Source organism: Simochromis diagramma, unplaced genomic scaffold, assembly GCF_900408965.1.
Source record: "Simochromis diagramma unplaced genomic scaffold, fSimDia1.1 OVJJ01000343.1, whole genome shotgun sequence".
NCBI classification, from domain to species: domain Eukaryota; kingdom Metazoa; phylum Chordata; class Actinopteri; order Cichliformes; family Cichlidae; genus Simochromis; species Simochromis diagramma.
This window is the reverse complement of record NW_024386831.1, coordinates 12,826,013-12,850,268: the sequence shown is the minus strand read 5'-3', so window position 1 is coordinate 12,850,268 and position 24,256 is coordinate 12,826,013. Positions and strand designations below refer to the sequence as shown.

General features: G+C 41.1%; 1 protein-coding gene across 1 annotated transcript; it reads right to left on the bottom strand.

The window, feature by feature from the left end:
- Positions 1 to 1,724: 1,724 nt before the first annotated feature.
- On the bottom strand, positions 1,725 to 23,707 carry trpm2 (transient receptor potential cation channel, subfamily M, member 2). The gene is made up of 34 exons (XM_040027956.1): positions 22,996 to 23,707; positions 22,746 to 22,855; positions 21,836 to 21,909; positions 21,370 to 21,538; positions 21,091 to 21,271; positions 20,480 to 20,643; positions 20,211 to 20,391; positions 20,024 to 20,085; positions 19,728 to 19,928; positions 17,618 to 17,720; positions 16,294 to 16,415; positions 14,527 to 14,901; positions 14,124 to 14,261; positions 13,905 to 14,034; positions 13,671 to 13,816; positions 13,394 to 13,506; positions 10,911 to 11,009; positions 10,557 to 10,770; positions 9,277 to 9,395; positions 9,059 to 9,191; positions 8,546 to 8,717; positions 8,206 to 8,386; positions 7,894 to 8,075; positions 6,414 to 6,546; positions 5,939 to 6,026; positions 5,339 to 5,423; positions 5,091 to 5,236; positions 4,889 to 4,953; positions 4,504 to 4,533; positions 4,322 to 4,408; positions 4,161 to 4,239; positions 3,976 to 4,077; positions 3,469 to 3,585; positions 1,725 to 3,367 (listed from the first exon to the last, which is right to left on the bottom strand). Exons 1-34 carry the CDS (start codon positions 23,012 to 23,014, stop codon positions 3,251 to 3,253), a joined length of 4,437 nt encoding a protein of 1,478 aa, XP_039883890.1. The 5' UTR covers positions 23,015 to 23,707; the 3' UTR covers positions 1,725 to 3,250.
- Between the last annotated feature and the right edge of the window lie 549 nt (positions 23,708 to 24,256).

The window sequence follows — 24,256 nt, the reverse complement described above, 5'->3', positions numbered from 1 at the left end:
ATATTTATGGTCTTATTATGTGAGGTGGTGCGATATTTTATATACAGTATGTACATATACACACTTATACAAAAGTTAAAGAAAAACAGCAAGACTGAGATTGTGCAAAAGAGAATTCTAGCAGATATACTGTAGATGCCATAAATAAATGCTAATTAATTGTTTAATTATTATTAATTAAAGAACGACACTATGTAGGTCTTCATTGTCTTAAGGCTAACAAGAACAACACTATGCACTAGCTAACACACTTAAAGTACTTTTGTTTTTAAGTGTTGTGTATCAACGTTGCCTGATTGAGGTATTTGCACTCCAAGTGTTTCCATTTCTGGTATTTTATACTTCTGTGCCATCGCACTTTCACTTACTTTCATTCATTACCTGTCTGGGAACCTGAACACAGTTGAACTGAACTGTTTATTTAAAAGAAAATATTGTGCTTTCTTACATCTATTTGACCACTTTACATTTCAGGTCAACATTTTCACGTGTCAGACATGATCTGTTCATAAAATCTAATTTTTATTTTCTGCTGAATTAACATAGAGTCGGGTAATCAATTCAGTTTTATTCAACAGTATGCACCATGCAGTATTGATGTTGTTCATAATTTGTACAGATTGAGATGAATTAAATCATATAATTTACACACAGTTGATCTGGAGCTTTGAATGCTTTTCCAAAGTTGAATTTGCTCAAATTAAAGATGTGAGCATAAAAGATGTTTGACATACAAACTACATCACCCTTTGAGACTAACTTAATTTTCTATGACATACTATAAACAGTTTTTACTCCCTAAGACTTTCTTGATTGCCCCCACTTCATTACACAAAGTAAACCAATAACATCTGCTGTAAATCAGATTTCAATTTAAAAACTGGCAGTAATTTCCTGAAGTAATGGCTCGTGCGTTCTTTAATTTTAAGGCTATCGCTTCAGTGCTTCTTTTTCTCTCTTAAGGCTCAATAATTGAGTATATTTCACTCAGCATGGTAAATATTTACACCTGTGCAAAGGCGTAACTTTCCACAGGGCAGCTCAAGGGCCCAGAAGCTATGAGGGGACCCTTCAATGTGCACTAGAGGAGTCAGAGAAAAGCCTTAATTTCATTTTACCATAAAAATGATTGAAAACTATAAACAGTGTTGGTATGATAAACACAAAGCAATAGAAAAAAATGATGAGCATAACATGTCATTTTATTGGTTTAAAATAACTTGGGGCCTGTCAACATACACACCCAAGTTATTCTACGTTTAGTTTTTATTGTTATTTCATTGTGACTTTTGTTTCAGTTTAGTTTCAGTTTGCTTGTTTTGGTTTAGTCTTATTAGTTTCAGCATTAGGTTCTATTCTTTTGAAGGGTTATTGTATTCGAGGGCGTACGCCCGAGGCTAGACTTAGTGAAATCGCTGTAGGTGTTACAATAAGGAAGCAGAGCTTTCTGAAAGCAGCTGACTTAAAGTCTTGTAACAAACATGCTCTTCAAAGCCTCACCAGGCAGATTATGATAACAAACGTTACCAAATATTAAAACTAAGTTTATTTCCGGTTTTTATTTTACTTCATTTTTCCAAATTCACAAATCATTTCAGTTATTTTTAATCCCCCTCAAAAATCTAGTTTCTATTCTTGTTCTATCGAACTAAAATGTTTTATATATATATAGCTTTAGTTATACTGTAACAACCTTTGTACAGACTAACAGTGACTCTGTGAGGACAGTTGTTTTTTGCTCCAGAGTGGGAACTCTTCATTTTGTTTTGTTTTTTTGTCTCTCTTTGACGTTGTGGCTAAAAATAGCGTCCGTGCGCTGCCGGGAGGTGGAGATACAAATAACAACAACTGAGAGAGGGAGGGAGGGAGGCCGGGACTCTGGCGCCTGCTCGGCGCACACAGTTCAACTTTCAGGTCATAAAGTCACAACAAATCCACGCGGTTTAGAAGTTACTGCTCTTTCAAGCACACACAGACACAATCGGGATGATTTGTGATCATTTCGTGCCGGGACAGGTGATCGATTGGGCAGCCGGGGGAGGGAGTGAAACCGATACTGCGTAGTCTGGCCACCTCTGGCTGCACCAATGAGAGCCCGCGGAGGCTGCTCCGAAACTAGCGCAGCGCTGCATGTTTGGCAGGTGGACAAAAGCTGAGCTCAGGGCAGAAAAGTGTTTCACAAGCTTCTCTGTTTTTAAACAGGACGGGAGAGAGTGCAACACGCAAACAAACTCAGGGAAACGGAGATAGATAGTGATATCAGCGAGAAAGCAAGCAGCAGTGCCACAAAGTCAAACTGCTTCAATACAAGTGAATAAAAAAAAAAATTAATCGAGTAAAATATATCCAAATTAAATAAAGGTGCATTAAGGCAATCTAAAAAATGTAGATTAATATTTAATTTCACCAAGTTGTAACATGATTATTATTATTACTGATGATTGTCTTGTGTGTTATAAAAGAATAAGCTCTATAACTGCTACATACTAATAGACAACTGTAAGTTAAAGCACCCTGTGCGCCATTAGTGAACTCTGTTCACTTAAAAGAGATCTGTTCCACTTTTTCTGTCACACATATACTGTAACAATGGCTCATATCAAACATCACTGAAGTTTCTAATAATGAGGCCACTATATGTTCAAGTAATCCCTGTCATCTGAGTGCTTGTTTTTATAATATTCTTGGCTCTGTAAGTCATCACTGAGTACATATCCCCAATATGGTATGAGCACAGAAAGGGGAGAGTCTAAAGGGCTGCATAGTCAGGAAAAGATAAATAAGGATTATTTTTGAGCTGTGAATCATGCAAAGCTACTCTAGTAGAATTGAAATTTTAAAAAAACATAGAGAGATGGAAATGAACATAACTAGTCCCCTTTAATTATTCCTCCAATTTCTTATCCAGGTTCAGGTTGCAGGGGGTCTTAGCAGAGAGGCCCAGCTGATCCAGCTGTCCGGGGCCTCCTCCCAGTAAGACATGCCTGAAACACCTCACCTAGACCACCCAGACCACCTCAGCTGGCTCCTTTCAGTGTGGAGGAGTAGCCACTCTTCTCTGAATGTTAATATTTGATTGTTTTTAGTGAGCAGCAGTTAACAGTGTAGGTTCAACATTCATTTCATAGTCAGCAGCAGCACAATGTAGATTATGGCTTTCAGTGCAACACAATTAATCGACATATTTAAAGAAAAGGCAGCAGTGACGGGGAGATGTAGAGGCACATTTACAGCCGCAGCGTCGTGAATGTCAGAACTTCCTGTTGTGCAGCGCAGCAGCCAGCCGCAGCGACTCTCTTTGGTTTGAGCTAAGTGTGGCTTTGCTGCTCACCTCCTGCCACTGAAGAGCACCGTTACTGCTCAGCACCTAAAAAGCAACAGATAATAACATGTAAATGCAGAAAGGAGGAAATGTAAAACAGTCGGCCAGCCAATTTATTCTTCACGCTGTAAAACACTCGATGTTACTGTGTTGTTGATGTCCACCATCACCTGGCTTTTTCTATCCAGGTGAATGTTTAGGACAGTCATTTCCACCCAGGCGTTATCCGTGTTCCTGCAGTCATCCACATAACCCTCAAACACCTAAAACCAAACAACCACGTCCATCAACAAATTAATCGATATCATATTAATGTACAGTTTCAGCCCTGGCAGGATGCTCCCCTTCTCTCTTGAATGATTCAAACATTTCTCAGCTCAGGAAATAAGTAATTTGTCTTTGATGTTTACATTTTTTATTTTATAATGTAATATTTAATCGAATGCTTTCTATTGTATCACTAAATTTACTAACCAGTGTTTATATCAAAGACAAACAGAGGGCCTGTTCTTCCTGCTCTCTCAAAATGCTATCAGTGACAGCTGTTGACATGTTCTTCTATCGAAAGCTGTCGTGCTTTACAGCTGTTCTTTGTTTTCATTGCTCCTGCAGCTACTTTAAAGCTTTACCACCACAGTGCTGCACTGACTTACCTTTGTTCCCTCTGACAGTTTTGCGTTGATCGTTTCATACAGCTTTTTTCCCATCGTTTTTTTAAGAGTTGGTGGCAGTTTATCAGCAGAATCAACAGGGCCCTGAAGGTTTTAAAGCCACAGTGTGATTGAACAGTGCAAAAAAATGTATAAACCACATTAAATGGACAAAGACTGGAACTCACTCCAGGTAAAGATAAAGTTCTTCGACTCTCGTCAAAAACTGCCAGGTACTCCAGAACTGACTTCTCGCTGTTTCGCCAGCTAAAAATAAGTGGAAAGTCTCAGATATTTCTGCGCAAAACAACCTTTTTAAAACCTCTGCAGGGGCATTGAGATAACCTACCGTGTAATCACAAGCTCTACACTGAGGTTTGGACCCAGGCGGCTCAGTGCCCCACGCCCACTGATGCCCGTCCTCCCCCCTGGGTTTCTGAGATGACAAGCTCCTTATCAGACATCAAGACATGCTTTTGAGGTTACTATAAGTAATACTGAATAGGTTCTATATCTGTTCTTGTGTCATACCTGTAATTAGCTAAGGCTTCTGGTTCTGATCTGCAGGGAGAAACAATAGATGAAGAGTATAGAGAGATTGGAGGAGGCGGTCTTGTAATTACACAATAAAGTCAAAGTTAGGCCAGAAAGCTTATTTACTGTGTTCAAATAGATTTGACCTGAAAACTGGTAATTCACTTGTCACCGAGGCCCATTCATTGCCTGCTAATTAATGTTTTTATGGGTATAATATGCAGGTTAAAAACACAATGTGTATACTCACGCAAAATAATCCCTTTCAATGATTACTTATAACCTACTGGAAGAGTGTTGCTTTCTAGACATGTGAAAAACAGACTCTACGCTGTCCTCAAATAAAAAGCTAGTGAAAACAGGAAAGTATGGCTTCACACACCCATCCACATGGTCTTTGCTGTCGTCAGAGGTATAATTAGTTGGTTTGTATGAGCTGAAACTGACCTGGAAAAAAAAGGAGATAAAAACCACCAGAATTATTAAACAATTTATCAGTTCAGTGACTTTCTGAGGAGTGGCAACTGGTGACTTTGTGGTGGAAAAAAATAATATTTAATAATATATAAATATATAATAAGTACCTCCCAGGGCACCTTCTCCTCAGGCACAGGGAAGCGCGTGAGTTTGCTGTTTGGGTAGGAAAACTGACGGGAATTCACATGGAAACCACTTCCTTTCTCCGATGTATTCCTGAAAGAATCTGGGGTCTCATCTACAACAGCTGGAGCTGCAGGTAACCACAAAAATGTGCGCAAACAGCAGCAGATTTAGAATATTTATCAAACATAAAACTGTGACATGTAAATAGTGAATTAAATTTGGTACTGACTCCGTGACTGTGTGTCTTTTGAGGGCAGACCCTGAGATTTCAGACTATCCATAATCCACTGCAGGGCTTTAGTAGACTGGCTGACCTGATGAGACAAAGGAAAGTGGATCAACTACTTCTGTTAACTGCTTAGATCAAGGACGTCAAAGTAATTTTACACGTATAGCTAACTTTGATCTTAAGTGGGTCAGAGCAGTGAAACTCCTCTTTCTGTCAGTGTAAAGTGTAACTACACGTTTAATCCCCGAGATAGAGATTTTTTTTGTTTAACTGTGAACCCACTGTAAAAAGTACACATTTCTGCATTAGATAGTGAAGAAAACAGGAATCTTATGCCACTTAATTGGTTATTTGCTACTTTATGACTTTGGTGTAGTATGAATGGAAATGGGGGAGGTGTTTATCAGTAGGAAAAGCCATAAAACGTATTAAAAACGTTTAAGCGTGTAAGTCTAAAATTCACACCCCTGACACACAAGAGCGTGCCACAAAAAGCGTGCCGTGTCTTTAGTGCCTCAGGTCACCCTCCATTAGCATATCGTGACATATTACAGACACAGGTGCAACATTAGTGCCAACCAAAAGAAATCAGGCCACAACCTGCTCTTCAAGTTGAGTCAGTCTTTTCAGCATGGCAGCAGCGCTCGTTTCCCCATTTCTCTCCAGCAGATCAGTTATGATGTTAACCCTGCAGAAACAAGTGTCAGTTTGAAAATTACTTAAAGAAAATCATCAGTCTTTACAATAAAACAAACAGGAAATTATTAAATTACTTTTTTTTTTAAATAACACAGAGTGATTTCAATCATTTTTATGTAAATATTGTTTGGTGAAGCAGCCACATCCAAGTCCTTGGACAGAAAATATCTCAAATTACCCTAAATCTATCCAACTGTGTGTGATACATAAGGTGATTATGCATGCAAATTGGTCCTTTGGTCTCTAAAAGCTCATTAAAAAAAGAACGTGCAATCACATTTTGGCTGGACTGCTCACTCCGTTTTATGGAAACTGGTGTGATGATGCATAGACAGCACACATACAGCGACTTTCGGCTACATTACTGTGAGATTACTTCTGGGCTGTGTCCAGGATGCGTCTCTCCGTGCTCTGGCTCTGCTCCTGCCGTGCAGACACTAAGTATCTGTCTTTCATCAAGGACTCCCAGGTCAGCAGCTCCTCATCCTCTGTCGGGTTGAGCTCATTCTCTGAAAAACAGCATCACATGCTTTGAATCACTGCATAACCTAATTCTGCACATCCATGCGGACAGAAAACCCTGCACAACAGATAAACTGGGAGTGAGTTAAACAGAAAGAGCAAATACTAGCTGCTCAGCGACCTTTTCTTTTCAGTTCATGTTCAGTTTGGGGTTTTTTTTCCTGTATTTTATAGTTATAATAATCTTTTTAAAACACAAATTAGGTTTTTGTTTAAAGCACTGTCAGGGTCTGCAGATGACCTCTGAATACATTAAACTTTCAGCATCTTCACTGCCACGTTCTCAACAGCACCAAAAACAGGTAAAAATCTGTCGACCATGAGCAGAGGCAGAGGAGATCATCTGCATTAATGAGATAAATAAAGGGTCATACTCTGGTTACAGTATGATGGGGGTAAACTGATCCATCTCCATGGCAACCGGGCAAACTTCACCTGCTGACGAACACCATGAGATGTGGCTAAAAGCTCTGAAACTTGTGTTTAGATCTAGTTTTGAAAACGGAAGCCTTCACCTGCATTTGAGATACTTGTTTTGATGTGACCTAAATGTGGGATTTCAGTCATGTGATCTGGTTTTGCTCACATGACTGACCTGCTTTTGGAGCCATACTCACTCCACTGGTCACTCAAGAAACAGTTTTATGTGACAGAAAATACAATATTAGATCTTTTGATCTTGTTATTTCATAGTTTTAGTTACAGTGAGTTAAACGTCACCACTAGATGTCAGTAGATTGCAATCAACTGAGTTCTATTTTCTAAACTCTCCCAATTTAGGTGCATAATTCTAGATAAGTTGGTATTGGACTTGGACACTTAGCAAATCAGCTGTCACATGATGTGAGAATATGGTCAAACTGTTCACCAGAGGGAAAGTGGGATCTTTCGGACACTTGAGCCTAACATTAGATGGAGTGATGCCAGAGTAAAAGCAGCTGTTGTTTAGCCGACTCACTGTCTGCTGTACAGAGATGCGAGGGTTGCATGGCTAATCTGCTGATATGTTTTTGTGTGCTAGAGCACTGACTTCAGTTCAGGAGATGAAGCTTGAGGTGATGAGGAAGAGGATGACCTTTTTTAAAAGATCCCATCTCTTTCCTTAGCGTTTTCACCATACATAGGTATAGCTACCATCTTTCATACCTTGAGTCTGAAGTTGCAGGCACAAATTTAAATCTGCCTTCGTGGCATGTGAACGCCTACAAGTTCTCTTCTTCTTCACCTTTGGGGTACCGTGTATGTGGGTGGTCTGTAGCCATGTACATAAATAATGAAGCATTTTTAATTACACAAAAGTGTGCAAAGGTGTGGATAAACACTTCAGCACTTACTGAACTCTTTGTATATTTTGGGGGGCCTCCGCAGCACCATGCTTCTGATGAAGAGGTAGATATGACTGAGGATGATGAAAGGAGGAGGGGCAGCAGGTCGACTGTGGTACTCCTTAATTAACTCGTATCTTTGAAACTTCCATATTTTGTCTGTGTTGTCCTGGACTTCCTCAAATGTAAAGCTGTGCGGGACGATAACACGAAACATAAGGAAGTTTAAAAATAAAAAAAAGGCGAGGGCTCATCATCATCATCATTAAAACAGTAAGATGACAGAAAAGCTCATACACTTTGATGACAAGGAGGACTCACTTGAAAATTGCTATTAAGAGGTTGAGCAGCAGTATGTTGGCAAAGAGCAAATAAACACAAAGCATGATGATGGTGAGCCATTCAGGAAAGACCGGGCTCTGGTTTTCGTTCAACACGGGACATTTAGGCTTCAGGGGATCTGCAGCATTCACGCTGCAAGAGTTGATGTCAAACTCAGTGTCTGCAGGAAGAAAAATGACATCCTCATTAGTGATGAGCAAAGTTGAAGCCTTTGGAGGAGAATAAATATGTGTAACAAAATACTGAAACAAATTATTACAGCTAAAATTAAAAATATATATATATTTTTTAAAGTATAAGATTCTCAAAATCCACTCACTATCAATATTTTTGGGAAACTGGCCAAATATGATGAGGTATGGCTCGTAAAGCACCCCACGGATGATCCAATCCAGACGATTTTCATTGTGGATGAGGATGCCTTGTTTGGCGACACCATAAGCCACCACCCAGATACTCAGGAGGAACATGAAGAAGAACATGTCCATCATCTGGAGGATAGAAAGACACCAATCACAAGCAAGAAACACTCAGAAATTGACACATTTAGAAACACGGTTGCAAACTCTGACATCTCATGTATGTTTAGGGAGTAAATAAAGTGTAGCTGAACACAAAGTTGAGGTCTGACTGACTGAAATAAGTGTGGTAACAAAATGATCCAAGTGTTCAAAACACCTTTTTGAAACACAAGGACTACATTTCATCTGCAGACTATGATCGGGGCTCGGTGAGGTAGAAGCCTCTTATTGTATTAGGTAAGCGTGTTTTTTTGGTGTAGCCATAAAACCTCAGGTCAGCATGCTTTGTATTTGTTCTGTAAACCCCTCACCATCTTTCTGACTATGATGATTTTGGGTCCGAGGGTTCGGCTGATAGTGAAGATGGCCATGAGACGGAGGCAGAAGACCACAAAATCGATGCAGAGGATGATTTTACCCAGATAAAACAGCTCGGTTGTCAGCCTGAAGTAGGAAAAGCTTGGTGATTCATAGATAATGCAGTGGGTGGATTGATTTCCACAGACTGTCTTAGAAAGCAAAAACCCACCTAAATGCAAGGCCGATAAGGAACAGGACGATGGAGAGGACATCTAAAATATTCCAAAACTCATTGATGTACATCTTGGCTTTCTTACGAAACCCAAAACCATCTGGATCATGAAAGAGCTGAAAGAGAAAAGAGAATTAGACATAAGAGGATTTTATATTACTTAGCATTCGACATACAATCACCTATCATTTAAATTATTTTGATTACTTTCTAATCAATAAATAAATCATTAAAGGATAAAGAAGCCTTTGAAATGAAAACAACAAAAAAAGACAGAAAAAGGGAGTTACTCAGGGACAGGATTTAGGTAGGTAAACAAATTGACTGCCCTCTGTACATCAAGGGGAACTGTGTTAAAATGGGTCACACCCAGAAATCCTCTGAAGACCTTTCCTGCCAGCACCATGTGGGTTATTAAGAAGGTACAACAGCGACTACAACTGCTGGAGCCTACAAGCTGCAGGCCTTGCCTTTTAAGCTCCTCTGCTTAGAACGTAATGGCATATCGTATCTCTGAGTAACAGATCACAGAGCTCTTCAGTGGGTCATCAACACAGCACAGAAAACCATGGATTGCTGTTTACCCTCCCACTGCCAGCTCCTGTCACCTCTTAGGGCTGCACACTTGCTATAATTCCTCACATCCAGGACGCCACCTGTTTGACCTGCTACCCTCGGGATGGAGCGGGACCTTCAGAGCATTTTAAGGACTCAAAGACAGTTCGTTCCCAGGGCCATTTACACAGTGAATTTCAGCTAGGAGTAAATGTCTGTTTACATGACTGCCTTTTAGGGAAATGACTACTAAAGGTAATTACTTTCAAAGATAATTATATTCATTCTGGTGCAATAATTACTCTCACTGGTGAAACAATGTCATTCATACTACCCCAGAGATTACCCTGATGTAATTTTATATTTATTTATTTGTGTAATGCTTCCTTTTCAGGCGCATGCTTATTCTTTTCTGTCCTACTTTAAATGCATTCGTTTTTGCTGCATTTGTTACAACTACAAAGGTTTTCTATTCTCTGTGGACTTGCTCTGTTACACTGCTCCCTCTTCTAAAAGAAGAAGGGCACTCACCATTTCTTACTGCTGACCTTTTAAACATTTGAGCCTCTAAAGGTGAATGGGGCCACTGTTTGTGTTGAAAAATTCAAAGACTGTCTCTCTACAATACAGTACAGTGCACACAAAGAAAAAAAAAGGCTATTTGTTTGTCGTTTTGTATCATTGTTTTGTATCATTTGTGGGTCTGAGCCACAGTTTCTCACCTGTCTGATCTCCTCCAACACCAACGAGAGCAGCCAGATGTAGAGCAGCAGCTCACCAGCAGAGGGCGTGCTCTGGAAATCGATCATCAGCACCACAGCAAATAGGAAGAGGAAGGCAAAATAAAATACAATGTTCCAGTAAAATTTAACCTGTGGGGAGGTGTACAGGTACATCAGCCTGGACCAGCAGCCCAGAGGCTTCATGGGCTTCAAGCTGTGGACAGAAAGATCCCTGCAGTTAGAGAGACAATGCCATGTTTTCATGTATCCACTGTTTATTCAACTTCAAATGACATTTAAGGTCATGCAGCGATGAGGGTTGATATTTGCATTAAGGAACAAGTATGTACATACGGGCCATAACCATTTCTTCTAAGTGTGCTTCCTGTCAGGGTCTCCACTGTCTTCATCTCCTCGTCTTTCGCAGTTTCTCTCTGGATGATTTCATCATGTCTGTGGAAAAGTTACACTTTTGACCACAGCTGAAACTCAATCAGGTATTATTATTAAAAAGAATACAAGCAGAAAGTTAAATTGGGGCATTGTTTAATTAACAATGTCAAAAACCCTCCAAACAAAGGCATTGAAACCATTAATCACATTCGTCAATAATGAATCGTAGTTTAAATGTGTGGCACCTCGCATTATGAACATTGTTCAGCACATTATGAAGAATACGCATTGCTCTATAATTCATAACAACTATCTCAATGAAAGTTAAAATCTAAAACGATAAATAATCCATCCATTTCTTCCTTTGGGTCACGGGGGGCCTAAGCAGAGAAGTCGACACCTCCCTCTCCCCAAGCCACCTCCCCCAGGTTATCCAGGGGAACACAGTGGCCAACCGAGTGTGTCCAAGGTCTACCCAAGGGCCTCCTCAGAGTAGGACATGCCCGGGAGGCGACCGCCCCAACTGGCTCCTTTCGACATTGAGGAGTAGCGGCTCTACTCTGAGTACCTCCCGAATGACTCCTCAACCTATTTCTAAAGAAGAAAGCTAATTTCCGCCACTTGTATCCGTGATTTAAAAAAATAAGTAACAATAACAGGCTTAAAAAGGAGGTTAGGCATAACATTTAGGACACAACAATTTTCCAGTTTTTGGCATCAATTGAGACGTTAACAATTAGATTAAAGTACATCTAGTACCGACAGTAGTAACAATTAGTCACACACATCCTTACATTACACCAGATGTAAGAATCTCCACTTAGTCACTGTGTAAACTTTCACGTTTCTCTCGGCGAACTTCTGTTTAGCATCCATGGTGTTGTTGTCAGATTTTCCTCCTATGGGTTTTTGGATGTTAACTATTGTTTGGCCATATAGCTAATCTCTGTCAGGGAAACTTCCAGCAAAATACACGTCTAAATCTTGGAAAGTGACTTCATTTTTTCCCCTGAATGCACTGATGAAAGCTTTATCTGCATTTTCCCTCCTTTATCCTTCTTATTTGCTTTAAAAATTCATCCACACATGGCAGCAATTCCATGGTGTATGAAAGATGAATCAGGAGTCATTTTAGATGACACAGTTGTAGATATGTGTTGTACGGTATATTTAGTCAGTTTCTGTCAAATGAAAACAAGTGAGAGTTGTCTGTGCCTGGACATTACATTGGTGGCTTATTGTATATTTATGTATTTGTGTATGTTTAAAATTAAGTTAAAGTAAAACTTTTAATATGTATGTATTGTGACAAAGTGGTAGGCTTGAACTTATTTACCACTTGTCCCTTAAACATATTGATTTATCCCATGTTATTTTACAGTTGGCCATAATGCTTTAGTTTAGACATTGCTGGTGTAACTTTGCTCTACATACTCTCCTGGGTTTGTTTGTGGTAGCGTTATATATATGGTAATGGCCTGTATTTATATAGCGCTTTTCTAGTCCCTAAGGACCCCAAAGCGCTTTACATATCCAGTCATCCACCCATTCACACACTGGTGATGGTAAGCTACATTGTAGCCACAGCCACCCTGGGGCGCACTGACAGAGGCGAGGCTGCCGGACACTGGCGCCACCAGGCCCTCTGACCACCACCAGTAGGCAACGGGTGAAGTGTCTTGCCCAAGGACACAACGACCGAGACTGTCCGAGCTGGGGCTCGAACCGGCAACCTTCCGATTACAAAGCGAACTCCCAACTCTTGAGCCACGATCACCCCTTATGTTACAGTTTACATCGATGCATATGCTTTTAAAGCAAATACTACTTAACCATCAGGTGGTTTGAATTTTTTTCTGCCGTAGGCAGAATGACACGGTAAATTATGTTTGCTTTTGTTGCTTTGTTTATAATTACCTTTGTTTGTCCCTTTGTTCTGGTCATACAGCCAAAACAGGTGTGTGGGAGGGGCCGAACTGGCACTTCCTTTTTATATAAGGTCATGAGGTCATTGATTGCATCATTGGGTACAACCAAATGAAGGGTTTTTCCTTTTGTATAGTAATGTTTATTTTCTTCAGGGTTGTTTTAAGATGGTAGAATGGAGATGCCAGGAAAAAAAAATGTGACCAGTGTTGCATTGATGCTGTCTATTTATCACTTTCCTTACCACTTGCTCTAACCTACTTCACACACATCTGTACAGTAGCATGGCATTATCCATTATTAGGCAGAAAAGCCTTTTTGTGTGTGGTCTAAAGCCAGCCCATCCAACTCCCTAGTAGTCATTTACATATGCTATGCTTCCTTTCTTCACTTGGGAAGAATTTATTTATCTTATCTCTATTTTGCTCCATTCTGTTTGCCAGTGTTAACAAAAACACATATAAACACAGTAGCATTGTACAAGCCATTGTACCCCTTAGCTGGCTGGCAGGTCTCACCTGAAACACAGAAAGCCAGTGAAGATAAGAGGGAAAAACACCATGCAGATCAGCACTCTCCACACAGGGTTCTCTACTGAAAGCTTACCACACCAGATCTGAGTCAGCAGAGCCTGAAAGACACGTTTACACAGACTGCATTATAATGCAGCACCAAGAAAAAGTTTGAAATTAAATTGAGCGATTTCTTAATTTTGTAACTTTAATTGATCTACTCAACATTGTGATGTATAACACACTGGCAATCCCCTCTGGAAAAATCTAAAATTTCCTCTACCTGAACACCAGACTGAGCTATGACGTTTTTGTCATCTGCCTCGAGTGCCAGCCGCAGGCATGTCGTTCTGCCCCACAAGTGTGACATGCGAACCAGCAGTTTCTTAGCGCGCGACTCGTCACTGTTGTGGCACTCGGTGAAGACACCTGGGACACACATATACGCAGCCTGAGGATAAATTCAAGCCCCGTAACAATCACGGTCAATTCAGCCATGTTATGATATGTGTTATACCAATGGCATGTTTCTCATAGTGATTGGCGAGTTCTCGCATTTCTTCTGCATCATCTGCATCGCTTCCTTCTCGTGCCATTTTCTTCAGGATCTTACTGGCAGCCAGAGCAGCAGACATACAATCCCTACACTGTTAGTACACAGATACAGAAAGATGTGAGGTCATAAACACGCCACGCAAGCAGCTATGGTTGAAGTTTCCAGAAGTGCTTTCGTCACCTGCTCCCAGGCAATTTCAGCCAGTTCCTTGTTATTCTGGACGACAGCCCAAAGGAAAAGGTCTGTGCCCGGGTCCCTCTGTGTTTCAGGACTGTCCTCCCTGAGCTGAGCTTGGGAACTTGTCTGACTTTTAGACGGCTAAAAAGAAAGTGAAGTTATTATTATATGATTAATGTTCACAATGCCAGGATTTCTGATATAATGATACCCTAAAACAGCATATTCAGTCTAAATACTTTGTATATTTACTGAATATTTTACTCCTACTAACATCTATTTCCATAAAATAAGCTTTCTCAAATTATAAAAAATAAAAGTGGGTAAGATACAACACGGGATTAATTGGCAAAAAGACAGATTCGGTGTTTCAAACAAAAAAAACAGAGTGGATGAACTAACTCACTGACAGTGACGTTTCATCCATGGACATGTTTAACTGGTCTGTGGTGGTGGAGGGAGGATAGAGGGGCTGGGTGAACTTGCCCAGCAAGTGGCGCACCTCATCAGAGACATAAGTTAAGGAGATCTTTTCGCCTTGCTCCTTGCAAGCTCGAGTTCTGATGCCGAAAGCTTGCCTCCCGCTGCGTCGAGCACTGTGGATCCGCTTAGCCAGCTTGCGCAGAAAGAAGCAGCTGGGCAGCTGTGTGTAGAGCTCACACAGAGTTTCCTCCTCCTGCAGGAAATCCCTCAGACTCACACCGTTCTCCAGCAACAGACTCACAAACTGAGGCTTGTTGCGAGCCAGGGCTGAGAACATGGCCCAGTGGAGGTCGTTGGACTAGAAGCAGGAAAAAAATCAGAACAACATCATCAGAATTTTTGTTGTTTTTTTGTCTAGTATCATTGTTTTAGAAACAAAGGATGGTGTGATGGCAAAGTTCAACATGGAGACAATAAAATGAATGGAAAAGCAGACTGCTATTTCTTTAATAATAATAATGGATTGGATTTATATAGCGCTTTTCAAGGCACCCAAAGCGCTTTACAATACCACTATTCATTCACTCTCACATTCACACACTGGTGGAGGCAGCTACGGTTGTAGCCACAGCTGCCCTGGGGCAGACTGACAGAAGCGAGGCTGCCATATCGCGCCATCGGCCCCTCTGGCCAACACCAGTAGGCAAGTAGGGTAAAGTGTCTTGCCCAAGGACACAACAACCAGGACAGAGAGGCCAGGGATCAAACCGGCGACCTTCCGGTTACAGATGCGATTCCCAACCCCCTGAGCCACGGTCGCCCTTTATAGACCTCTTTTCTGCTACTCGTAAAACCTTTATAACATGATGCATGCTGCTGCTGAATCAGCTGACTTTATGGTGTTATGGTGGCAAGAAGGCTTTCTGTATTGATAATATGGGCTGGGTTTACCTTTGGAACCAGTTTCGAACACAGCAAACTCTCCCTATAGTTAAACCTATATGTATGTCAATTATTTACAGTTTTTCACTTCTCCAGTGGAAATGGCGTGTGTGGCCAGTCTGGCACCTGATAGGCTCACATAATTACCTATTTCAGTTTTCCCATTCATTAAATTTATCTTACTAATACAAACCAGGATTTCAATGCTTTTCAATCACAAAGCCTGTGCTGTAAAGGTCATGATTTTTCTCTTTCATTTCAATTCCCTTCCCCCCCCTAACATCAGAAATCAGACTAAGCAGTCACACAAGAGGTAGGTATCAACTAAATAAGGCAACCCAGAGTTTCCCAATCTAGCTATGAGTTTGTTTGCACAAAAGGGAAGCATGTAACCAATCAGAAACATGGACAGCTTTACTAGCAACAGAGTGATATACTTTACAAAGAAGGTTAAATGTTAGAGAAAAGACTGGAAAAGCAGTGTGCATGAAGTCCAAGAAAAGTGTGTAAACTGAAAGTAAGTAGAGAAGAAATATAAAAACGTTAATTTATTATTTTATTTTTTACATAATTCAAACAGAATTACATTTTAGAATAACATCACCAGGTGCAAGGCTTAGGTGCCTTGCCTTACAGAAGAATAAAATTCAGCATTACTTGCAGCCAGCAGGACAGAAGGAAGGGATAAAGTTATTTGGAGGAATTGATGTTTCTTATTGATGTTCAGCAGGAAATGGGGGAGAAAAAACACTATCTGGGTAACTGATCAGAGAGTGATGTTGGTTTTCTATTTAAAAGACAAACCCACCTTCCACTGGCTCTCCTCAGTGAAGATCTCAGTCTCAGCTATATCCACCCGGTTCCAGGTTATAGCCAGCTCCAGCTGCCTATTCCAGCATTCAACTTCCAGGAATTCACTGGATCTTGAGGCTGAAAGGAGAATTTACAGTGATTCGATTTATTTGTCTCTTGTCTCTCTAAAAAGCTCATCCACTGCATTTTAGATAGTATCGGAGCGATCGTGGCTCAAGAGTTGGGAGTTCGCCTTGTAATCGGAAGGTTGCCGGTTCGAGCCCCGGCTCGGACAGTCTCGCTGGTTGTGTCCTTGGGCAAGACACTTCACCTACCGCCTACTGGTGTTAGCCAGAAGGGCCGATGGCGTGATATGGCAGCCTCGCTTCTGTCAGTCTGCTCCAGGGTGGCTGTGGCTACAACTGTAGCTTGCCTTCACCAGTGTATGACTGGGTGTGTAAAGCGCCTTGGGGTCCCTAGGGGGGACTAGTAAAAGCGCTATACAAATACAGGCCATTTACTATTTGAATGTAAAAAGTTGTTTTTTTTTTTCATTTATCCAATGACTAATCTAATTGATTTTTAAATAAATTCTTAAACATCTGAGAATGATGTTTTTCCCCCAGCAAATCTTTTAAAAATATTTATATTACAACAAAAAGACAAGCAAGAGTCCAGTCTGACAAGATGGAAGCATGGACGTGTTTGGTTTATCATCAAAACCAAATATCAAACATAAACCAATTATTTTTCTATTATAGTGTTCTTGATGCATTAGTACAGGAAAATTTCCAGTTGTACTACCAGGACTGTAGTCATGTGACTATAATGGGAGACACTGGATGACCTACATTAGCTGAGATAGCAGAAAGGCGCCCAGATAATGTGGTTTAATTACCCAGATGGATGGAAAGTCTGGACAAAGCAGATAAACTAGAATGATGACTCATCACGGTCAAAAGATTAAGTGAATGTCCAGTGTGGTGGACTCACTTACGGTTTCAGTGCACTTTAGCTCAAACTTCTTTGCTAAGCTTGGTTTAAATGGGTTTCTTAGGTATTTTTTCAGAATATCATGAGGCGTTATTAGTCTGAAGGAAGCATGGCACATTTTTAAAGACATCAAGTGTAGTTTTAAACGTCTCTCTGTAAAGATGGTATCAAAATATCTTCAACTGTGGGACATTCGATAGCACATTTATTTTTCTGACTGGAAATATTATACTTGCTAAGAGCCTGTTTGGCACTAAGCCAGTCCTTCTTCATACTTAATAGCATGTGTTATGTTTGTAGGCTGTCTGGTTAGGATCCGGGCATTTGCTTCAAATCCATATTCTTACCTTTGAGTAGTGCTTGAAGAATGGCCACATCCAAATCCCCGTGATAGTCCTCGCTCACTCTGAACACTGTCAGCAGGTGTGACACCCTGATGATGTCCTGAATCTACAAATTCAATAAAGAAAAACGTTTAAATACTGGAACCACTGTTTCTTTGGCTCTGGCTCAGACATCTCTGGTGAGCACACAACAAACTTCGTGCAAATATTTTCATCTTTGATATTTAGTCATTTAGCTGCAGGAAACAGTTCTGCAGCTAAAACTGTGCTGTTCAACATATGTTACTGAAGATGCATGGTGATGAAGATGAAGGTGTCATCCTGACAAAGAAAAATGTGAACAGCAAATGTAATAGACCTAAATCTGACATAAGACAAGCAGACATGAAACACGTGAAGGGAGAGGAGACTTAGACACAGGGGGGTGAGGACCCGAATATATATAAGAGCTATGTTAGTGGATAGGATTTATCAGGGAGAAAGTGAGCATTTTGTCCTCAAAGCTGATGTTAGAAACGGGAAAAATGGGCAAGCATAAGGATTTAAGCGAGCGTGAAAACACCAAAATTGTGATGGCTAGACAACTGAGTCAGAGCATCCCCTAAACTTTAGCCCTTATGTTGCATTTCTGAGCTGCAGTGGTCAGTATCTATCAAAAGCGATACAAGCTAGGAACAGCAAGCAACAGGGCTGTCAAGAATCGCTGATGCATGTGGGGAGTGAGGGCTGGTTTGTGTGGTCTGATAAAACAAAAAAAAAAAAAACAGCTGTAGCTCAAATAGATAGGTGTCAAAATACACAGTACATTGCAGTTCATCCTGTGTGGGGCTGCATAGCCACAGACCAGTCAGGGTGTCCATGCTGACCCGTGTCCACCACCAAAAGCACCAACAACAGCCGGGTGAGCTTCAGGCCAGGACCACAGAGCAATGAAACAAGGTGGTCTGGTCTGATGAACCGCGTTTTCTTCTGCATCACGTGGGTGGCCAAGTGCGTGTACGTTGCTTACCTGAGGAGCACCTGGCACCAGGGTGCAATATGGGAAGAAGGCAAGCCAGCAGAGGCAGTGTGATGCTTTGTGCAATGTTCTGCTGGGAAACCTTGGGTCCTGCAATTCATGTGGATATTACCTTGAAATGTACTACCTAGCAAAGAACTGTTGCAGATAATGTACAACCTTTAATGGAAATGGTATTCCCTGATGGGTGTGGCTTCTTTCAGCAGGATGATTCTCCCTGCCACAAAGCAAAATAGTCCAGGAATGGTTTGAGGAGCACAACAACGAGTTTGAGGTGTTGAATTAGCCTCCAAGTTCCCCAGAGCTCAATTTTCCCAATCGAGCATCTATTGGGGAAATAAAGACTGATAATGACTGAACAAAAAACTTATGTACATGGATGCCCACCTCACAATTAACAGGACTTATAGGCTCTGTTGCTAACATATTTTTGCAGCTATAACAGGACACCTTTGGGGATCTAGTGGACTCCATGTCAAGGTCGATGGGTCGGAGTCGTTTTGGCAGCAAAAGGAGGATAAACACAATATTAGACAGATGGTCATAATGTTATACCTGATTGGTGTATATACATTGTGGCAATATCTAACACAGAAAACATCATCTGAGATGATAATGTCAACTACTAGATCAGTCACAAAATATGACTCATGACCATCCAAGTAAGGCATGTATGAAAACACTGCTTTTACACTGTCAATTTAGGGCAGCTATTGCATAAACATAAGTCTGGGTGGTTGTCTAATATCCATCCATCCATTCGCTTCCGCTTATCCTTTTCAGAGCCTATGCCAGCTGTCATAGGGCAAGAGGCAGGTACACCCTGGACAGGTTGCCAGTCTGTCGCAGGGCTAACACACAGAGACAGACAACCATTCGCACTCACATTCACTCCCGCAGTCAGACCTATGGGCAATTTGGATTAATCAATTAACCTATCCCCACAAACTGCCTGTCTTTGTACAGTGGGAGGAAGCCGGAGTACCTGGAGGGAACCCACGCAAACACGGGGAGAACATGCAAACTCCACACTCTGGGCAAAAAAGCTTCTATAGTAAGTTCAGTAATTTTATGGTATTCAGTATATTTACATACCTTCTTGGTCCATTCTATGATTTTGCCATCTGAGAATTGTTCATACTCTTGACCAAAAAACTTCTTCATCAACTGCTGGATGAGGGCAATAGTGACTCGGATTAGTGGCAGTCCTGACACGTGTGCAATAACATCTGCTATTCTCCCAGAGCCCTCCAAGATCACGCATGGTGTTCCATGGAGCATAGCATTGTAGATAGTCTGAGAGGAGACACACAGGGCAGTTATACAACACACACACACACACACACACACACTGACACTGGGGGAGAGAGGCCAAAAAACTGCTGACTCACATTCAGCGTGCCTGGTCCGCCATCCAAAACCACACACACCACAGGAATAGTCACACCAGTCCCTAAAGATCAAATATTTGATCAATTAAAAAAAAAAATCAAAAGCTTGAAAGATATATTATCATATTTCAATAAATATCTGTGTTGTCTTATTGATTTTTTAGATACTACATCTGTTATCTTTAACCTTTATTTCCAAGACACTTTCTGGTGATCCACATCTCTAGGCAGCTACGCAATTTAATCTCTACACCATAATGTCCGTGGGTTCCATCATCCACCAGTAGGAAGTGGGTATGGTTGCTGTCGAGAGTGGATAGTTGGCCCTGGTTCCCAGTGTCCATCAAATAATGGGCAGGGAAGCATCCCTAAAGGAAAAAGACGGAGAGTGAGAAGAATTTACAGTAACTGAATGCTAAGAAGATGATGCCATCTCACCATAAGTGTTTGTCCTACCTCTGGATGCACCAGTGCTTTCCTGTTATGAATTATCCCCCATGTTGCCACTCCAATAGTTACAATCTTGTCCTGCATGGAGCTACTCATGGCGTAGTCCCTCACAGCCTGCCCCACGTGCTTCATCACACCTGTGTGGGTACCACCAGTGATGATCCATGCACCTGTGTACAAAGCAGCATATTCACCGGTAGAACAAAATATCTCTAAAATATGAAAGTCAAGAGCTTTACAGTCCTGACTTTAAAGATAGGACTCCTATGTGAATGTTTTTCTGGAAACAACCTAAAAATCATGCAAAAAAAGGGGGGGGGGGGGGTTGAGTGTGGGACTGTTTCTGGGCCTGGAGCAATCATTTTCTGAAAGTTTCACAAGTCCGTAAGGTTGCCAGGAAACCAGGAGAGATATTCAGGATGTTAGAATTACAAGTTTTTACTGTTTTTACAGTTAGTACAAACGCAAACTACATACAGCTGAAGTCTATCTGACTACCAAAATGAACAGAACAGAAGCACGGGAGGTGGCACGTATCCATAAAAACACTACTTTCTGTGCAATGAATGATCTCTCACACACAAATCTATCGCTCGCTTGCTCTCGTTCTGGCTGACCTGTTGTCTGGGCCACTTTGATCAGCCCTCTGTGGAACATGTTCTTAAGATGAGACTTCAGATAGAAATTCTTGGCTCCTCCGGTAACTGAGATCAGTAGATTGGGGGGGGACAGTTTCCATTGTTCAGTCAATAACTGGTACAGGATCTCAGGGCTGGTGTCTGTGGACACTCGGGCGTACTGACGGTGGACATGTACACACAGATTTAAAGGATGGCATAAAGACTTGCAGATGTGCATTTACACAGTAACACAATGTAGAGTAAGGACTGGCTCACCTTGCCTGTCTTTTGTCCCAAACCACCAAAGCTGATGTCTCCAAAAGCGTCAGTGGGCGCTTCACGGACATGTCTGTGTATGTTCCACGACTCGCCTGTGAAGTCTTCTGGCTTGATGGCTTCGTCTGTATGATCAGTTTTTGCGTAGCCACACTTACACACATCCCCACTACAGAAACAGTAGAGAAACAGAAGCCGATGTTTAAGATTTAAAAAAGTATAAATACATTAATTCTTCTTCACCTGCTTTGCAGATATCCAGTAGTTTTAATTAAAAAGCTAATTTGTTTAGAAATGCCCATTTTTTAGTGTTCAAAGTTTGTTTTGCATTCTGTATTTTATTTAGCTGAAAACTGCATTATCATGTAACTGTCCCCACAGCACCACTCTATTACAGCAACAACAAGAAGGTCAGTCCTAAGTCAGTCCTCATCAATTCAGCATAGTGCAGAGCAGCCCAGCTTACCTTCCATCTTTTTCAAAAAAGCAGCATTCCTTCTTGCAAATGTTTTCCTTGATCCAGGAGGCGAGAGCAAGGCGCTGGAACGAAGGGGACAGAAAAAGGTTTTTAGAGGGTCTGGCTGTGTTAACCGCCAGAGTATGAACTAGCTGTGACTCCAAGCCAGCTTCCGACATCCTGGCACAACATGGGAGATTGTGTTGATGAGATCGAGCTTAGGATGAGGTCTGCCAGAGTGGCAGGAGAGAGGAGGCTCTGCAGCAACCGCTTTGGGTGCTCGACATTGCAACAGTGATGTCAGAGCTGTGTTGCTGCTGAGCAAGCTGCACGAACCTAATACTTACTGTAGAGGAAAGGCAGCAGTCGGGCAGCGGTTGTGGATCAACACATAAATGCGTTAATGAGTGAGTTAATTGCACTCAGATTTCTTAATGAGGGCATAAAAGAGCAATGATTTTTAAGGAACTAGCACAATTTAAAAATAATTCCTATCATTATAGCCAAACTATTATACTTGTGAACAAAACATGAAAGACAGTTTAGGTTTAACATAACATGAAATAGTAGAAATCACAGCACATTTATTCAGTTACTGTACTCTACTTTGCTCACACATTTTAATTAAGTATCTTGATTTCATGATGTCTGGCTTCTCCTCCACTCTATACAGCACTTTTCATCACAGGAGCTATTTGCCAGCTACACTTTGTAGATTAATATTGTATATATGAAACTCATGAAAGGTTAATGTAATATAAGTCAATACATGAATACTTTTGGTTTTGATATATTACCCCATTTATAGTGAAGTTTAGAAAACAGTACTTTTAATATGGATATGATATAGTTACAATGCCAGTTTTCTTAATCCTAATCCTGTGTGAAAAATAAAAGCTTGTGACAGATAAACACCTACCTTATACAAAGCAGAAACCAATCCTTGATTTATTCCATGTGTTTTTTGCTGCTGCAACTGCTGAGTCACTTGGTGTGGGTGAACCTTGCTCTCAAATTTGGGTAGCATATCTGAAAGCGCAATAATAAAAAAAAAGAAAAGCTTGCTGTGTAAAAGATTTCTTGAAGAGCTAGCGTCCAAAAGCAACAACAAGAAATAATTTACAGCTAGTTACACACAGATAACACAACATGTTTAAGCCCACACTGACCAGCTGTTTCAGACATCATCAACGAAGCCTTCAAGACGCCTCACATGAGAGAGTGAGAGGCTGCGTGACTTTATCACATCACACTGTTAAACTGGCTCCTCCCTCAGAAAACAATATAAACCACCAAGGGATTTCACTAGATAACATAATCTGCTATCTAGCCAGGCTTCGTATTACTCACAGTTACATAGCCTGAGATATACCCTCACTGGCCACTTCATGAGGTACACCTTGCTAGTACTGGGTTGGACCCCCTTTTGTCTTTCAAGATTTCTGGTCCATGTTTAGTTGATAGCATCACACAGCTGCTGGAGTTGGCTGCACATGAATGATGTGAATCTCCCATTTCACCACATACTAAAGGTGCTCTATTGGATTGAGATCTTGTGACTGTGGATGCTTTTTGATTAAGGTGAACTCAGTGTCATATTCAAGAAACCAGTTTGAGATGATTTGAGCTTGTGACATAATGTATTATCCTGCTGGAAGCAGCCATCAGAATCTGGGTACACCGCATTCAAAGGGATGGACATGGTCAGCTGTAGTGTTTAAGCAGTGGTCAGTTGGTAATGAGGCGCCCAAAGTGTAACAAGATCTCCCACCACCATCAATCAAGCCAAAGCATAGATGCAAAGCGTCCATGCAATGTTGTTAACGCCAAATTCTGACTCCAACATCCGAATGTTGCAGCAGGCTCATGAGACGAGACATTTTTCCAAGCTTCCATTGTCCAATTTTGGTGAGTATGTAAGAATTGTAGCCTCAACTTCCATTTCATCGCTGACAGGAGGGGCACCCAGTGTGGTCTTCTGCTGCTGTAGTCCATCTGAGCTGTGCACTCAGAGAAGCTCCTGTACATACTTTGGTTGTAACGAGTAGTTATTTGAATTTTTTGTGTTGTGTTTTCTGCCCATTAGCTTGATGCAGTCTGGCTATTCTCCTCTATTCTGCAACATCAACAAGGCATTTTCACCCAGAGAACTGCTGCTCACTGGATTTTTGCTATTTTTCAAACCATTGGGGAAAAAAATCTAGCACCAACAACTGCACCATGTTCAGTCACTTAAACCACCTTTCTTTCCCTGATGTTCAGTTTGAACCTCAGCAGGCTGTTCTGACCATGTCTACATGTTGAAGTACTTTGGGTTGCTACCGTGTGACTGTCTGATTTATTACTTGCATTAACAAGCAGATGAACAGGTGTACCCAGTGAACCGGATGATGAGTGTATATTCAAAAATGTGAGTTCAACACGCTGAAA